This window comes from Lolium perenne, chromosome 4, assembly GCF_019359855.2.
Source record: "Lolium perenne isolate Kyuss_39 chromosome 4, Kyuss_2.0, whole genome shotgun sequence".
Classification (NCBI taxonomy): domain Eukaryota; kingdom Viridiplantae; phylum Streptophyta; class Magnoliopsida; order Poales; family Poaceae; genus Lolium; species Lolium perenne.
In genome coordinates this window covers 232193707-232210320 of record NC_067247.2, presented here as the reverse complement: position 1 = coordinate 232210320, position 16614 = coordinate 232193707, and the positions used below count along the sequence as shown (strand labels likewise).

The 16614-nt window shown below is 46.2% G+C and overlaps 2 protein-coding genes across 3 annotated transcripts; one reads left to right on the top strand and one right to left on the bottom strand.

Moving 5' to 3' along the window:
* Positions 1-256: 256 nt before the first annotated feature.
* LOC127326195 (zinc finger CCCH domain-containing protein 54) lies at positions 257-3588 on the top strand. 2 transcript variants are annotated; one of them, XM_071819096.1, is made up of 8 exons: positions 257-490; positions 616-1532; positions 1640-1801; positions 1947-2129; positions 2239-2312; positions 2414-2581; positions 2668-2797; positions 2927-3588. In XM_071819096.1, the coding sequence occupies exons 2-8, from the start codon at positions 670-672 to the stop codon at positions 2991-2993; spliced, it is 1647 nt and encodes a 548-aa protein (XP_071675197.1). In that variant the 5' UTR covers positions 257-490; positions 616-669; the 3' UTR covers positions 2994-3588. The 2 variants fall into 2 exon arrangements, with proteins under 2 accessions (XP_071675197.1, XP_051209021.1); XM_051353061.2 differs by having other exon boundaries at positions 273-490; positions 2680-2797.
* Positions 3589-6432: 2844 nt separating this feature from the next.
* On the bottom strand, positions 6433-11376 carry LOC127326192 (uncharacterized). Its single transcript, XM_051353057.1, has 7 exons — positions 10987-11376; positions 9746-10392; positions 8331-9565; positions 8178-8253; positions 7712-8079; positions 7030-7128; positions 6433-6928 (listed from the first exon to the last, which is right to left on the bottom strand). Exons 2-7 carry the CDS (start codon positions 10329-10331, stop codon positions 6776-6778), a joined length of 2517 nt encoding a protein of 838 aa, XP_051209017.1. The 5' UTR covers positions 10332-10392; positions 10987-11376; the 3' UTR covers positions 6433-6775.
* Positions 11377-16614: the final 5238 nt, after the last annotated feature.

The window sequence follows — 16614 nt, the reverse complement described above, 5'->3', positions numbered from 1 at the left end:
CAGTCATAAAACCTCCATGTATGGCGTGATGCATGTGCATAGTACTATATCAACCACTCGTAGGTTTGCTCCGCGCACTCTCAGGTAATCAGGGAGGTAAAAAAATCTTAAATTTTGATTCTGGTGCAACAGGAACCGCACGAGGTTTCCATAATGTTTTGTTAGATTATTATTCTAGAAAAAAGAAGAACATATCAGACCATGTATCTCGGGCGGTGCAGTAGTTAATTTGTTTTGTTTTGATAATCAGATATGCATCCCCAGTCAAAATCCAACCATTTCACAGCGATTTTTCCTCTCCACCATCCGAACCTTCCTCTCCTGACCCAACGCGCGCGGCTATAAACCCTCCGATCCTATAGTGCCACACGGCTGTGCCCTAGAGTAGTAGAGAGCCACCGCCGACGCCTCACACTTATAACCCCTTCGCCGGCGTCTCACACGCGTCCATTCCAGTCCAGTGGTCTCTTGCACATTCTGGTTTTTTGAGGTTAGTCCCAGATTTTTACTCTTCATTCATGGAGCTAGTGGTAGAGGATTAGTCCCAGTGTAACCAACCTCCACAAGTTTTGGATCCGCCTGCTCATAGTTAGTTACCATCCTACCTATATACAGGGGGGCGAGGACGGGCGCTCGGATCCAATCCATGTCCAGGTCTGGTGAGCGGCAATGGAGCCTGCGGAGTTAGCCAAGATCATCTTCTCCAAGGTGCAGAGCGTGGATCCGGACAACGTGTGCAAGATCGTGGGATGCATCCTGCTGCGCGAGCCCGACGAGAACGAGATGGTGCACCTCGCCTACGGCACCGAAGCGTCGCTGCACAATACCATCCGCGAGGCCAAGAACACGCTCACCGCCATCTACGCCCGCTGCTCCGCCTCCCCCGTCGTCGGCTACCACCACCAGCAGGTGTGCTCCCACCCTGCCGCCGTCCGTCACTTCTCCCCCGCCGCTGCCGCCGCCTACAGCGTCCAGTACTGGGACTCTCCGCCACAGGCGGCCACGGAGAAGGAGTACGCCTTCGTCGACACCGAAACCCACTACGGGCTGCGCGGCGGTGACCAGCAGCACCCGCTCGTCGACGACCACCTCGACGGCGGTGGGTACTACTTCCCTCAGGACGCGTTCCACAATGGCGCCGCCGGACCGAGGGCAGCGGCCGGCCGGCGGTCGAACGCGGTGTCGTCCAGACGGCCCTGCCACTACTTCTTCAAGGGCGTCTGCAAGAACGGCCAGAACTGCCACTACTCGCACCACCAGGTGTACTCCCCTGACGGGTCGTTCGCCCTGGACCTCCACGGCGGGACAACGCCAGGATCCTTAGAGAGGCTGGAGGTGGAGATCACAGAACTGCTGCACTCGAGGCGGGGGCAGCCGGTGTCCATCGCCTCGCTGCCCACGCTCTACGGCGAGAAGTACGGCAAGGGCCTCCAGGCCGACGGCTACCTGACCGAGAGCCAGCGGCATGGCAAGGCTGGATACAGCCTCACCAAGCTGCTCTCCCGCCTCAACAAGATCAGGGTCATAGAAAGGTGAGTCAGATTGGAAATACCAATTTTGATAGAAACATAATTCATGATTGAACCAATGTTGATTTTTTTTTTAAATACTTACATGCATCTGCTGATGATGTCCATAGGCCGCACGGGCAGCACTCGGTGGTTCTGGCCGAGGACGCCGCCAAGTACACGGATTGCCGGAGCGACAGGGGAGGTGACTTGCCGGCCAGCTCGCACCAGATATACCTCACGTTCCCTTCCGACAGCAACTTCACCGAGGACGACGTCGCCAATTATTTTGGGTACTTATTCATTGTATTATGCGATCTACCATCTGAACTACCAGTACTAGCTAGACATCACGTTATACTACTACTAACTAGTAAAGATGAATGATCTGGGCTTCTTTTATGTGTGTTCTAATTTCTGGGTTTATCGATCCATCAGGCAGTATGGTCCAGTGCGTGATGTGAGGATCCCATGCCAAGACCAGCGAATGTTCGGGTTCGTGAGCTTCCAGAACCCGGAGACGGTGACGGCCCTCCTAATGCGGCGCAACCCGCATTTCATCTGTGGATCGCGGGTCCTCGCCAAAGCCTACAGGGAGAAAACCAAATGCATTAGTGACAGGTAACACTGTTCATCATGTCATTACACAATGCTCTACATAGTAGGAAACAAATTTATGAGCAGCTTCTTGTATAATTCACCTGTGAGCAACGGATTGTTGTGTGGACAGGACCAATTGCAATAAGCCGACGATGCATTACTATCCTCCACGCTGGATTGACACAGATCCAGACTTCTATCCAGGTATAAATATAGTGTGAATGATCTGCAAATATGTATAGAAGTCTGAGGAAGCCTGGTTTCTTCACCTAATAAACACCAAATGTATATATTTGTCCGGCCAGAGTATGATTCTCCAAGGCTGGCGAGGAGGCAACTGGTGGAGATGAAGCGCGACAGGCAGCTGTTGGAGCTGGAGAGGAGGCACTTCGCTGGGCTCCGTGTAGAGCCGCAGTGCGCCTACTTCGACTGTAACATCGGGGACGTCGATCCATTCACTTCCCAGTCCGCAGGTTGGTTGGTGCCACCACATGTATTATTTTTATTTTAGCCGTTCCAAGTTGCAATCTCTTATATGAGAATGGGATCTCTTACGTAGTTACGTGCCCAGGTTCCAAAGAAGTGGAGCGGATGGATCCCCTTGACACGCCTGATCCACTCGATGATATCGTCTCAACAAGCCAGGCCCCTCCCATACAGGCAACCAACAACTACCAAGACCAAGAAAGGTACTCACCAGTCTCAACTCTCAAGTGTGTGTATATATATCGGCAATTCTTGCATTGCATTTACCTATTGTCGTTAACTGAGCTATTTGGTAGTTGTTGTTGATCGTATGCCTGCATTTATGATTGCAGTAACCAGATTGAACTCCTCCCAGAAAGCCCATTTGCCTCGTCGGCGCCTGCTGGAAATGGCATATAAACAGGCACGCAAGAAAAATAACCACTCTGGAACTTGGGTTCGTATTTCAGGTGCCCATTTAGGCACTTGGTATCTCTCTTCAGGTCCTAGAAGGGTGAGTACAGACAGCATTGTACACACAGAAAGCAACAAAGCAACAGTTCTTGTTGTAGATAGAGAAGCACAGACAGAAGAAATCTCTCTGCTCTTCTCTTAATTAGGAGACACGGGAAACAGAGTTTCGACAGGATACATCAGCAGGGTGTTCTTTTTACATACTTTACAAGAGGACACAGGAAATACAAGTATTAGCATGCAAGGTGACGACAGTTTGCAGAATAGACACGGATACAGGTGTGTGTAGTCTGACTAAGGATTAGTGTTTTTAATGTGTTATTATGCTTTAAAAAATAGCTGTCCTGAAATAAGACAGAAGATGATACGGGTTATTTAGTGTTCTGCCTTTACTCTGAAAGGGCATGAAAATAAAAAGGAACATTAGCATGCAGCTTATCTGCTCTCAAATTTACGGGTATACTATTTATTGATACTTACATCACTCATTGTATCACGTTCTAGTTATAAAGTTATTTCTCGTAAGTAATTTTTGTTTTGAGTGCATAAGAATCTTCAGCTGTCCAGTGCCACAATTGAGGAAAGGAAGCAACTAGTACCCCCAGTATGACTGCAGTCATGGTAGTAACTTGATCTTTATCGTAAAACTGAAGTGATTGCTTTTTGATGTCATTCACCATCAACCAAAATATCTCTTGGTATTTGATGTGACAAGGTGATCGACTGATGATAGCAACCAGTTTGAACCCATTCTATAATTCTATATAAGGCCGTCACAATCATCTTGCAAACAAACTTCTATCTAAGAATTGTGGTGCTTCTGTGTTCTTCTGTTAGAGGAAATCCGGTTTGGATAGTGTTATGGATGTAGTGGGGTCGTCTTGTTGCTTTTGTGGCTCTTCTACGTTGCATGTTGGATAATACAGATTAATGTGAATATGTGATGAACTCAAACAACGACATTGCAAAACATCCAATCAAGAGGGCAGAGAGTGGCACTCCTTACAAGGGCATGTGACTCCTAACTGAAATTGTCTGATTTGGTCTCCTCCTTTTGGGGTGAAATTGTTGCTTCTCTTATTGGGATGACCTAGTTCTTCTTGTTTTCATTTGATGTGTTGGTAGTTTGTAAGGATGGAAGTTGAAAAACCCACACAATTGCACACTGTAATTTAGGGTCATTATGCCATAGCTCCGAGTTTCAAAAATGCCAATGCAAGATAAATAGAAACTTACCCAAAAAAGGGTATTGCCAGCACTTGGATAGTATGATAAGTTCATCTTGCACTCTCATATATCGAATTGGCCATTTTTGCAGTGGCTTTTGTAAGTCTTTTTTGTCATTTTTTTTTCTCTAATATACACGAAGTTGGGAGCATTATACATCGAATTAACCCAGTAAATTATATTGTTAATTCCATTTCTAAGCATCTGAAACTAATGGCCTTGCATATTTCCGAAAAATGGCACTGCAAAATCAACCATTCAACCTTTAGCAAATGCCACAGCCAGCTCATGGATACTTTTATAAATCTCACTATGTAAATGGCATATATTTAATTGACCCTTTTCTGAAGTTGCATTTTTGGAATGCTTGAAATTGCAGTGACATATGTTAAGATTAAACTTATAGTTTATATTATTCCTGCCATTCCCTTCCATAACAACATGACAATCCGAACCTTGAATATCAAATGCAGCTTCTCTATCCAACCTTATTTTACATGGAACGCAGACATTTCATTAACTTGGCACAGCATCATCGCCAGACATAGCCCTGATTACAGCACTATGGAGATTGTGATGCTTGACTTCTCTGCACCTAGCGCTGCCAGCTCATGGGTTGGCTTCTTACAAGAACAATGCACATAAACTACTTGACTTCTCTGAACAAGGCTCCAAGTGGTCCATCATCATAGCTGGTTGCCATGATCGCTTGTTCAGGACTAGGTAATATCTAGCGAAAACAGGGTGTCGATTCGCATATGATCTGCCATGGCTATTGCATTGAGTAGAGCGTCCGTCAGTTCCATTATGATCATGTGCAATGCAACCCCATCCTCACCGTAAGATCTCTCAGTGTTTATCATGATCCAATCATTTTGTGGAGGTTGCCATTGGAGCACACCTTGCTGGGCCTCTTTTGGTTTCTACGCAAAGAATTCAGTCCATTCCCCGTGTCTTCGACCAGTAAACTGAAACTCTTTCACAGACATCCTACATTCTGCATTATTTCGCTCCGTCCACAAGCACCAGAATGTGGCGACCACTGTCATCATAGTGTCATGCGGGAGGGGAAAATCTCAAGCAGGAGCTCAAGGCTTGAGGCACAACTTAGAGAAAATAGCTCGGAGGTACCGGACGACTCCACACTCAAATGCACCGTGCCTAACATAGAACCTCTTAAGCAACCCTCTTTGTGGGTGCAGATGACATGTCCATAGGTAACAAGAGAACATCAGCAATAGGTGTGTTCTGCATCAAACGTCCAGCTATCGGAAAGGTTGATTCTGGACAAAACCAAAGACCACTGCCAGAGTGCCAAAGATGGTGACAAAACCAAAGACCATCAACCCACTAGTTTTCCACCTATGGTGGACGGCATGCTGCTGATATGTCCAGGTAAATCCTGTACATTGTCTTATCACCTGCTTTTCAATATACCAACTAAGACTCTGGACGTCTGATCGGAGGCACAGACATGGACTACAAGACAGTCCCGACTCCTGCGCGGTCTGCCTGCATGACGAAGACAATGTGGATCATGTGCTGGTCAGATGTGCTTACGCGCGGCAACTTTGGTTCCGAGGTTTGAGAAGGGCGGGGCTTCTGCTTCAGGAGCCGGGGTTAGACAGTACCCTGGAAGCTTGGTGGACGGAGGCCAGAGGGCAGGTCGCAAGGCCGGACAGGAGGATGTTCGATACGCTGGTAATCGCCATGGCATGGCTGATCTGGAAACAGCGGAACCCCAGGGTTTTTGGCAACATCAGAGATCAGTGTGATGTATCCCAGTTGGTATACAGGATTCATGATGAGTACAAGCTTTGGATGAGTGTGAGAGCCGGAGGAGAGGAAATCCTAGTGCAAGAGCGAGGCCTAGGTGCTTAGGTGTGGAGTTTTGGAGGGTTAAGCTGATTGTATGCAATCGGTTGTAATCTCTTGTAAACTTGTTCTCTACCTTCTATACAAAATATAGCACGCATTTTGCATGCTCTCAAAAAAAAAAAATCAACTAGCAGATCTCCTGCCAGTTCTACAAGAAGCACTAATAAAGAAATTTCACATGATATACAATATGAAACCTATGCAAAACCAGAGGGGAATCCACAACAAGCCCAGTTGGGTAACTTTTTTATTCCAACAATCAGGTCACCCCAAAACAATCTTTGAAAAAGTCAATTCACAAACCAATTGCTTCTTGTTTACAGCTTACAATAACAGGCGTTCTCATGGAACAGTTCAGTTCTAGATGACGCTTTACATTGGACTCTTACATCTTAGCATACAGATAGGGCAAGAATACACTAAAGTTACAGCAAGAATGTCACCAACCTGATGGCTGCTATATATAACATACACTACATTGTCACCACATCTGGATTTTACCATGAAAGGAAGCATTCTCCAGTTATTCCAAACGGATGGAGAGCAGCTTGTTTAATTCTTCTTCTATTACAAAGCACCTTATGATGATAAGAGTTGCTTGATGCAACCACTCCAAAGGATGTTCATAACTCTCTCTGGCATTCAGAAGGAGAGGTTTGTCCATCACTAAACACCTTTACATGGCACAACGTTCCTCCAGCTTCATCTGCAAATGTTATCTTCCTCCGTTTCCTCAGCACTTCAGAATGAGAAGCGGCCTTTTTCCCCTCTACTGTCTGTCATTAAAATTTTAACAGCAACAAAACAAATGTAAGTTGAGAGTTCAGAATAGACACCAATATTAATAATCAATCATAGAATCTGATAAAACACCAACCAATATTTTGCAGAAGCGGTTGCAATCTTTGTTCATTATTGTCAACCATTTCCTTGTAGTTCTTTCCACTTCCAATGCATCCTCAGATGCTGCTCTGATCTGCACATTAGAAATTTAGAATTATAAGATAGCAGACAAGTATGGGAGCAGATAAGAGTTGATTTGCTTTCATAGCCTAAGATCAGAATGTCAGCAACAAAATTTATAATTACAAATGCTCTTTTTTTCCTTATAAAGAAGACCACTGGGAAGCATAGGCCTCCGATAGTCTCAACTAAACACAGTTTCTATAGTATAGGAGGTAATTTGCATGGTATTACTATATGTTGAAGTCTGATAGAACTAACAAGACATCAGTTATCTGGGACACAGATCAGGTACATTAGCTTCTATAAGACATTTCAGAAAGTATTTGTAACTTTATGTCTGGGTTATAAAATGTCGCTAGCAAAAAAAAGTGCAACAGAGACAGAAAGGAAATGTGAAATGCAAATATTTTGGTTCTAAGGTGTCCGCTCTTGGGCCCACATGACATGTGAGTAGCACTTTATATGGTGTAATTTCATCAAAGAACCAGTATCTAATTATTTTGTTGTGGTATCAACAATCAATTGGTATGACAAGTAAATTTAACTAGGACTTCGAAATGGACAAGGATATATTGCATTTAACAATATCTCACCTCAGCAGAATTAACATTGGGAAGCAAAGCAAGTGCCTCTGATGACAAACTTTCGTCCACTATACTCCTCATCTGCTTCAAGCTTCTGATAAGATTTGCTGCAATGTTCTCTATGTCGTGCATTTGTCTCTCTGAAAACTCAACAACTTTCCTAGGGTCCAAGAGAGCTGATGACCTTCTCATGCAAGCACAAGTTGTCAGTTGAGGGGATTGGGATTCTGTTGACTTCAGAACTCCTTTGCTTGCAGAGGAGAGAGTTCTATCCTTAATTTTCCTGTCTGTGCTTACCACAGATTGGTCTTGCCTATTTGTTGTGTGAGGTAATGTTTGTCTATTTCTATCACAATCTTCAAGATGTATCTTCTTCTCTGAAACCAGCAAAGGTCACATCAACAACACAGCAATATAATAATATTAATTACTTAAACGTATTACAAAAATACTACAGATAGCACAGATTGCTTACTCAGCCTTTCAACTCCACGCAAATCAATACCAGTCAAAGCATTACAAAGCTTCTCCTGAGATGTTGGTGACATGATCTGGAAACAGTAGTGCAAAATATGAGAAAATAAACCACAACTTTGCTTTGGGATGTAGTTAGAAAAACTTTGCAAACCTTTCTCTTGGACAACAGTTTTTTTGGAGTATGCTCTTCAATTGATTCTTCATCAAAGTAAACGTCTGACTTCTTTGTTTGTCCACTGGCTTTCTGGTGAGTAACAGCTGAATTTGAAGCTCCAGTAGGAATTTCTTGTATTTCCTTAGAAACAGAGGAGCTCTCTGATGTTACACAGCCACCTTTGTCCATTTCAACGCAAGCTTGGAATAACTGATGCTGCAAACCAAAATCTTCTACTGCTACTTGATCATTAACTGGTCTACAAATGCCATCGTTCATTGCACAATTTAGCTGATTCATATCCTTTGATGAAGCCTCCTTGTGACTGGCAGATAAGAGTTGACTATCATGCACAGCATTTGCTTCAACCGGTGGGCTACGTATCACAGCAGAATCTGAGACTCCAACAAAAGTTTTAGTATCCAAACTCTTCCTCTGCACATGATTATTCAGAGCATCAAAAACTATACTTTCTAGCCGCCCGTCTTGTGTGTCAAAATTGGCAGCATGAACCAAGTCAAGAGTCTTGTCGAAAGTAAAATTATAGTCAGTGTCTGGTTGTGCAACATTCATATGCAGTAACATATCATTTGTTCTAACACCATGGCAGACAACTGAATCTAATTGACCTTCTGCCTGCATCTGCACAGCCTCCTCAAGTGAAGTGCAATTCATCTCAGTGCTTTCACATGAATTTTGCATAGTATTAAACTCATCATTTGGAGAAGGCTCCTCCACAGCCCTGATGATTTTCGGTGTATTAACTTGGACAGGTCCTGGATAGCAGTATCCATCATTATCTACATAATAATCACAAGACTTTCCAACAGAACGAAACAAAAGTTCATTCCCAATAGAAGACATATTCACATCTGAATTGGATATATCCTCTAATGGTTTCTGATGATTGCTCACTTCATTAATGCAATCTGATGAAGAAACATTGTTAGTTGTCTTGTTTTGCACTACATTGTCATCCAGATATGCTTCAACACTGTGAGGAAGTTCACATGAATGATCTGAAACATTTAGTTCGGTTGGTTGGGTGATGAAACCAGGCTGATCCACACATCCATTATCCTCTACTGGCTCCTGAGGCACAACCTCAAAGGAGTTGGTTTCACAAAAAGTAGATACTGCAGCCTCATGGACCTCTGTTTCTATTCTGCTACATATTCTGTTCTCCATTTCTGCACGGCAAACATCCTCTCCAACCATTTTTTCAGTATGGTCTGAAAGTTGAGAAAAAACAGCATTTATCAATAATAATTTATAATATGGAAATAAAATTATTTCTAAGAAAAACAGTATTAGGCAAAATAAGAGGGGCGCTCTGCTGGTTGATTGTATGTCTACATAGCAGAAAATGTAACGTTAGAACTTAAATTTTGTTGAAATTACCAGCCACTCACCAATAGCATTTTCAATTTCCAAATGTTTAAGGTCCGAAGCTCTTCTTCCAAGCTTCGCCGCCCTTGAGTAGTGCAATGGTGGGGAAGTTTGTGTAGGACTAGTCACGTCCCTCTTTGATACTGTATCTTCACCTTGTGGCGAATGTGGAGAAGCTGGCGTGTCTATCTTCCTTTTTGCTTTACGAGGGGTTGTCTTTTGTCTCTTGCGTTTCAAGGCAATAAGGGGCTCATCCAGATCAACCTCCTCATCCGGTTTTCCATTCTCAAGATCCATAAACTGAGTCTGATTCGTCTCGAGGATCTTAGCTTTATATTGAGCTCTTAGATCCTTGAGAGAAACATTTTGCCCAACCTCATTGTCAGCAACAGGAGCATCATTAGTTTTTGTTGGTGAAGGAAGGGCAAGGATTGCACCAAAGGAGCTTCTAGTTCCAATAGGCTCCTGGGAACTAGCCTCTTCAGGATCAACAATCTCAGTTTTGATAGACTTCAAGGGGCAGAAATCAGTTTCGCCGTCTTCTTCAGAGTATATTACACGGATGTCCTTGACTCTTTGAGACCTTCGTCTCTGACTCTGAGCAGACATTGTGGCTGATTGACTGTGTTGGTAGCAAACTCAGATTGACGACACAAATATGAAACGTTTCCTGTAGATAGAAAGGAAAGCAGGTGTTATCAGCAAGCCAGTGGTGCATAGATGCATCAATACCTTCAGGAGGAATGAAGCCAAGTTTCAAACTTGAAGTAAAAATTAAATATTTTGTCAATGTATTGTTGAACAATAGGTATATGCTTGCGCAGATGAAAACATAGTTCTTGCAGACTTGCTACGAGAGCGCAAATAAGCTCAGCATTTAAAACATGATGAAAAACAGAACATGCGAGTAAGCAGCTGATCTTCTGATAATAAGCCTGTGTTCTAGTCAAAATGCTTCCTGTTTGCAGAAGCAAACAGATTGAGATAATTTCAATGGTTCTACATCAGTTCGCTATGAATCTAGCAAAGCCGCAGACGACGTATTGGCACTTAAAAGAAAAGCACGCAGATTCGTATATCTGTGGCCGTAGAAAAAGGGCTGAAACTCGTTGCTGAAGGAAGGTCAGGAATTCCTGAAACGGGCCCTGGCTCTGAGCTAAGAACTACGGACCAGCCCAGACAGGTAGCAGAAAAAAAAAAACAAATCTGATAAGGAGAACGAAAAGAAACATAGTAGATCTAGACCCCTGGAGGCTGGAGGTACCTGGAGAAGGCGAGGTGCGGACGAATCGAGAAAAGGCGCCGGTGGGTGGGTCGGCGCCAAGCCGTCTTACAGAGAGGAGGGGCGGCGGCGGGCGAGGGCTTTGCGGTACCCGGAGCTGGAACCCTAAACGGGGCTTCTTGCCTTGTGGGGATGGACGGCGTCGGTAGGCAGGATGAAGAGGAGGAGGAGGTGAGATGGGTGCTCCCTCCGCTGCCGCTGGTATTATTGACCGGAGCGATGCAGATGCGAGGAGGGCGGAGGGAAATTTGGCGCCAGTGTGGGCTGCGGGTGTTGGTTGGCGGGAAATTTGCAGCGGCCGCGTCCTGGAATTTGGAGGGTGGCGGCGGCGGCGGTCCGCTGGAGGGAGGGAGGGAGCGGGAAGGGTTTAGAGTGACCTTGTTTTTGTTTGCGTCCACATCACAGGCACGTGATTCAGTGTGTGAGCCCGACCAGTCTCCCCACAGGCCGGGCGTTCGAGATTTTCCGAAAATTCGGGACAGGTAATTTGGGTAAAATTTGTTGTAATTCAGGTATGTGGTCTTATGCCCACCGTGAATCTCCACTCTCCAGTCCCCGCCCGAGGGTTCGACTGAGATTTTAGGCATGTACTCCCTCCGTTTCCTAATATAAAACGTTTTGGTAGGCTAATTTATTTATGCTGTCAAAACGTCTTGTATTAGGGAACAGTGGAAGTATATCAGAATCTTTAATTTTTGGTACATTTTTTAGCTAATTACACCCGCGGTACACCATCTTGTCGCAGATGTGATAGATTGGTCCAACATTTTGCAAACCGTGAGACCGCCGTCCAACAACTTTGGAATTGCGTGATAGTTTGGTCTTGGCGAATGAAAACGCGGCACGTGGATGCCACGTTGGCTGACGGAAACGCACGCTGCTGGGCCAGGGGGTTTTTGTCGCGCGGGTATCTTTGCACTAACCCTCGGTCGGTCCGCACCATCGCCGATGCCCCCTCCCCTGCGCTGATTTAGCCAGCTTCCTTCTTCTTCCCTGCTGTCGTTGGTTTTGCTCCTGTCGTCTCCGCGCCGCCGTGAGAACCTGTCGCGCCGCCGTGATGCCGCCGGAGCTGCGCGAGCGGATGTGGAACGAGGATCCACCTCCCTACGGTATGCTATTCCTCGAGTCCCTCCTCTCTCTCCATGTTCCTTGTTTTCTCCGCGTGTAGAGTAGCGCTCGTCGATGCCATGGATTCGGAGGTCTGTGGTTTCTTGTTGCGCCATGGGCCCGTCGAAGCACCATCGTCGACTTGTTCAAGAGCAGGTGATATGAGTCAAATCCGTGGGTTGCATTGGACATTTGAAGCCGTGTTTTTGCGGAAGAACATGGCATTGTTATCGTTCAATATGAGAATCAAAAGCACTATTCATGGATATTGTGTGTTGTTTAGCTTAGTTTAACCCCCGTGCATGGAATAGAATCGAAAAGTTGCAAAATTATGTTCATTTGTAGATTCCTTAACTCTGAATTTTTTGACTGCAAGTGTTGCATGCTCTGTCTGACTGTGTACATTACAGAATCTTTGTGTGTGCATGAGATAGTATTAATTTATCATTGTGCTCTTGTTTGATTTTCAGTGGTGCATAATGTGACTGTTCAGAATACTTCTCTTTAGAAGTATGCCACAATAGATTTTTCTGTGGATTGGGAGAAAGATTGCAGTATGTTGATGATACAGTTTTTGTGTTTGATTATCTCAGTGCTCATAGTTGGTCCAACTTAGTGCTTGATGAAATTCTGGGAATGCTTGGCTGTTTGAGGGATCATAAAGTACATGTGTATTGGTTGTCTCCTGGAAAAATCTGAAAGATGGTTTGCTACCAATTGTCAGTGATGTAGACATGAATGAGATGAGGAATGCAACAGCAACTGATAACACTCTGGTGATATTTGTGGATCACACAAATTTTCTTGAAACTATTAGAGCTGAGATTGTCAGGAATAATGTTGCAAGAGCAGCTATGTCAGTTTGTACAGCAGCTGCAGCAATCACAAGACCAGCTCCACCAATCACAAGTCCAACTCCATCAGTTGCTAGACCAGCTTCATCTGGTGCAAGATCTGCTCTATCTGAAGCATCACTTGTAGCTATTGAGACAGTTGAGCAAAAAACTCTGGCTGATTTGGACGATGACTCTGACAGTGGAAGTGACTTTGAGATATATGACAGTGACTATGATGTAGAGGATGAAGATGATGATCTGTTCATTGATAATGTAGACAACAGTGTGAATGACAACAATGAGAGAGCTGTGTTTGTAGAAACTAGAAATGAAGATGCACTATATGACAGAGACCTGCATTTGGTAGATGATGAAAGGCAGCAGCTGCAGCTAAAGTTCAAGGAATTTAATTCAGCTTAGGAACAACAACACACTATATTGCACAACACACTTTATTACAAAACACATCTTATTACACAACACACTTTATTACACATGCTTACACAAGCTACACTATATGTCGTCGTGGTGAACGAGCAGATGCCATGGGATGGCTTAAGTTGGGGCCGGATGGACGCTAGAGGATTCGGGTGAGGGTTTTGGGTTAGATGGGATGAACTTCCGGGTGCTTTCCTCAAGAACTAGAGGTAGAAGAAGAAAGACACAAGGAAGAACTCTGCTCTAGATCCTTCTATTCATTGATCTCATGAGGTTACAAGTTTATGTCTAACATTCATACATGGTGAGTCGTCGTACACCATCCCCGCGATAGGGAGTGCCCCTCTCCTTATATAGGGGAGAGGGTGGCTTACAGGGGAAGAAACCCTAGCAAACCCTAATGGCATCTTTGACTAGACAAACTACTTTACAAAGTTACTTTAATCATAAGTGACGCCGGGGTCTCCTTTAATCAGGGAGGCTGACGTCCTCCGGCTTCTTTCAGCGTCATCTTCCTCTTTGGCGCCAGGGCTTCGTTTAAAGCTACTTTGCTTAGCTCATCTTTGTCCTCTAGCTCTGAAGAGAATCTTTGACCAGTCTTGCCGACGTGCTACCGGGCACTTCTTGCCGGTAGCCCGGTGTCTTCTTTACCCGGTTCCGGTATACCCCTCTTGGGGATACCGGCTTAGCTTTACTTAGCCAAACACTTAACTTTGTGCTCCGGTATAAACATTAAACCGGTATCTTGATGGCTCAAACCATCCGGTTTGGCATGCCTTTGGCATACCGGGGGTCATCACCCCAACATTAGTCCCCGAAGCTGGTATAGTCCGGTGGATTTTATCCAACAGACTATGCCAGGTTCCCACATCTTAAAGTACTGGTTTAATCTTTCCGGCGGTCAGTTTAGATCCCGGCATCTTTGCCGGACTCACGTCTTTCTCTCTTTGCAAGGTATTTTCCGGTATCTTATTCTCCGGTATCTTAGACATTAAATCTCTCCTCGGCGAAGTCGAGAATTTCTCGGGTACAGTGCCTGTCAATGACATGAGCATTGTACCTGACGCGCCAGTGTCAGGGGTCACTTCCCTTCGGCTTCTGCGCCAGCACTTATGGCGCCACACTGGATCCCTGCTACCGTTCCGGATCCGTGCAGCTTCCCTGTGGCATCTATTTTCCGCGCGTGTATCCTCGCGCCACGTGGCGGTCCACGAAGCGAACCGCCGCGGCCCAGCGGTTTCCAGCCCACTATCTCTTTTTCCTATATAAGGGGAAACTGCTCCTTCTTCCTCCTTTCTTCGCATTCTCAACTCTCTCACGCGCACAGAGCTCCTAGCCCTCTTGCGCCCTCGCCGCTTCCGTTCATCGCCAGGACTCCGCCGCCCGGTGAACTTCCGCCGCTGCTCCGCCGAGCCTCGCCAAGCTTCGCTGCACGGAGATTCATTGCAGTGCACCTGCTGTGGCCGCACCGTTCGTGCTCCGACGACCTCTTCTCCGCTTCCTCGTCGCCGGCCTTCCTTAGCAACTACGGGCTCGCCGCCCCACCGGCGACCTTCTCCCTCGGCATCTCCGCCGCCTCAGGTTAGGCTCGATTCGCGCTTACCTCTTTCTTCTTTGCTTTTCAGATCTTGGGCCGGTAGGATATTTACTTCCTTCTTTCTTTTGCTTTTTCTCTTACTCGTAGATCTTCGCGCAAGGGTAGATCTTGGGAAATCTGTTTTTCCGGGTAGATCCGTATGTCTAGCGAAGAGTCTCTTTTCGTGTCATCCTCTAGTAGCCAACAGAGCGAAGCTTCCGACGGGCTTTCCGCTGATCTTGCCCGGATGGAAACTGACACTGGCAAACATCAAGAGGCCGGCAGCTCTAGCCAAGCCCCCGGAATAGATCTATCCGGTATCACACGCGGAGCCTGGAAAGGCTCCGACGTCACGCAGCACGAGATCGACTGGCTCTACCGGTCTAGAAGGATACCGGAAGGAGTATCCTGCCGGCTTCCCCGCGACGAGATCGAACCGGTACCCGAACCCGGTGAGTTCTTTGTGTTTCTTGCTCACTTCGAGCGCGGCTTCGGCCTTCCTGCTTCTGATTTTTTCCGCCAAATCCTGGATTTTTACCAACTCCAGCCTCACCACCTTCCCGGCAATGCCGTTTTTTACCTTTCTTGCTATGCCACCTTCATGGAGGGCTACATAGGCATCTGTCCCACTCGCGAGACTTTTGCTCGCTTCTTCTCTCTTCGGATTAATTCCGTTCAGGGCAAGGACATTCCTAAGCCCAAATCCCCGTACAATGCGGGCCTTGTATCATCGGCTCCCGCCAAGGGAGCCCCTTCTTTAAATTCTCTGGTCTCGAGTCATGCCGGTTATGGTAAGGGACCTTCTTCTACGTGAAGAACAACGGCGCCCCAGATCTCATTAATCTGCCGGCCTTTAATCCGGCGCCGCCTAGAAAGGTCAACTGGGGCTACTTCCCTGGGACGGATCACATTGAAACGAACCGGGTAGTACGCTTCATGGAGAAGCTAAGGAAAGAGACAAACATTTGCTCTGACGACATCATCCGCACCTTCATCTCACGCCGGGTGCTTCCTCTTAAGCGCCGGGCTCATAAGATAAGCGAGATGTACGGTCCTGGCGATCCTACCAAGATCACCGGCCTACCTCTAAGCAAGGAGGACATAGTCCTCAAGGCTAAGCAGATCTGACAGACTGCCATGCCGGATGACTGGGAGTGGGGCTTCCTGCCTCTTAGCTCCACCAACCCTCCAACCAAAGAAGTAAGGGATTGTGCAACCCGGGTTGTTGTACCGGTAAATTTTACGTTGTGGCTAACTGACTTTTCATTTGTTTTCAGGTCAAAGACCGCTTCCCTCGCATCGAAGCGGAGCGGCGAGGCCCTTGCCGGAAGCGCCCTCTGGACCAGGTGGACTCAGATCCTTACATCCATTGGACTGACCTCAAGATGGGCCGGACCCACACCTCGCGCCCCGGTAACTTCTCGTCTGAAGTTCCCGGTTCCAGTGACGATCTCACTGTACTTGAGGTAGCTTTCTTTTCTGGTTTCTCATGTTTTACTGTTATTGCTCCTCTATAGGTGCTTCCTCAGCTAGCACCCAACCGCAGGTTCATGAGCATGCGGTCCCTTTGCAGGCCGAGGCCGGCCGCGAGTTTCTGGAGAAGCTCGTTCCCCAGGGCAAGAAGAGCAAGGCCCCGGCACTTGATGTCGTCTC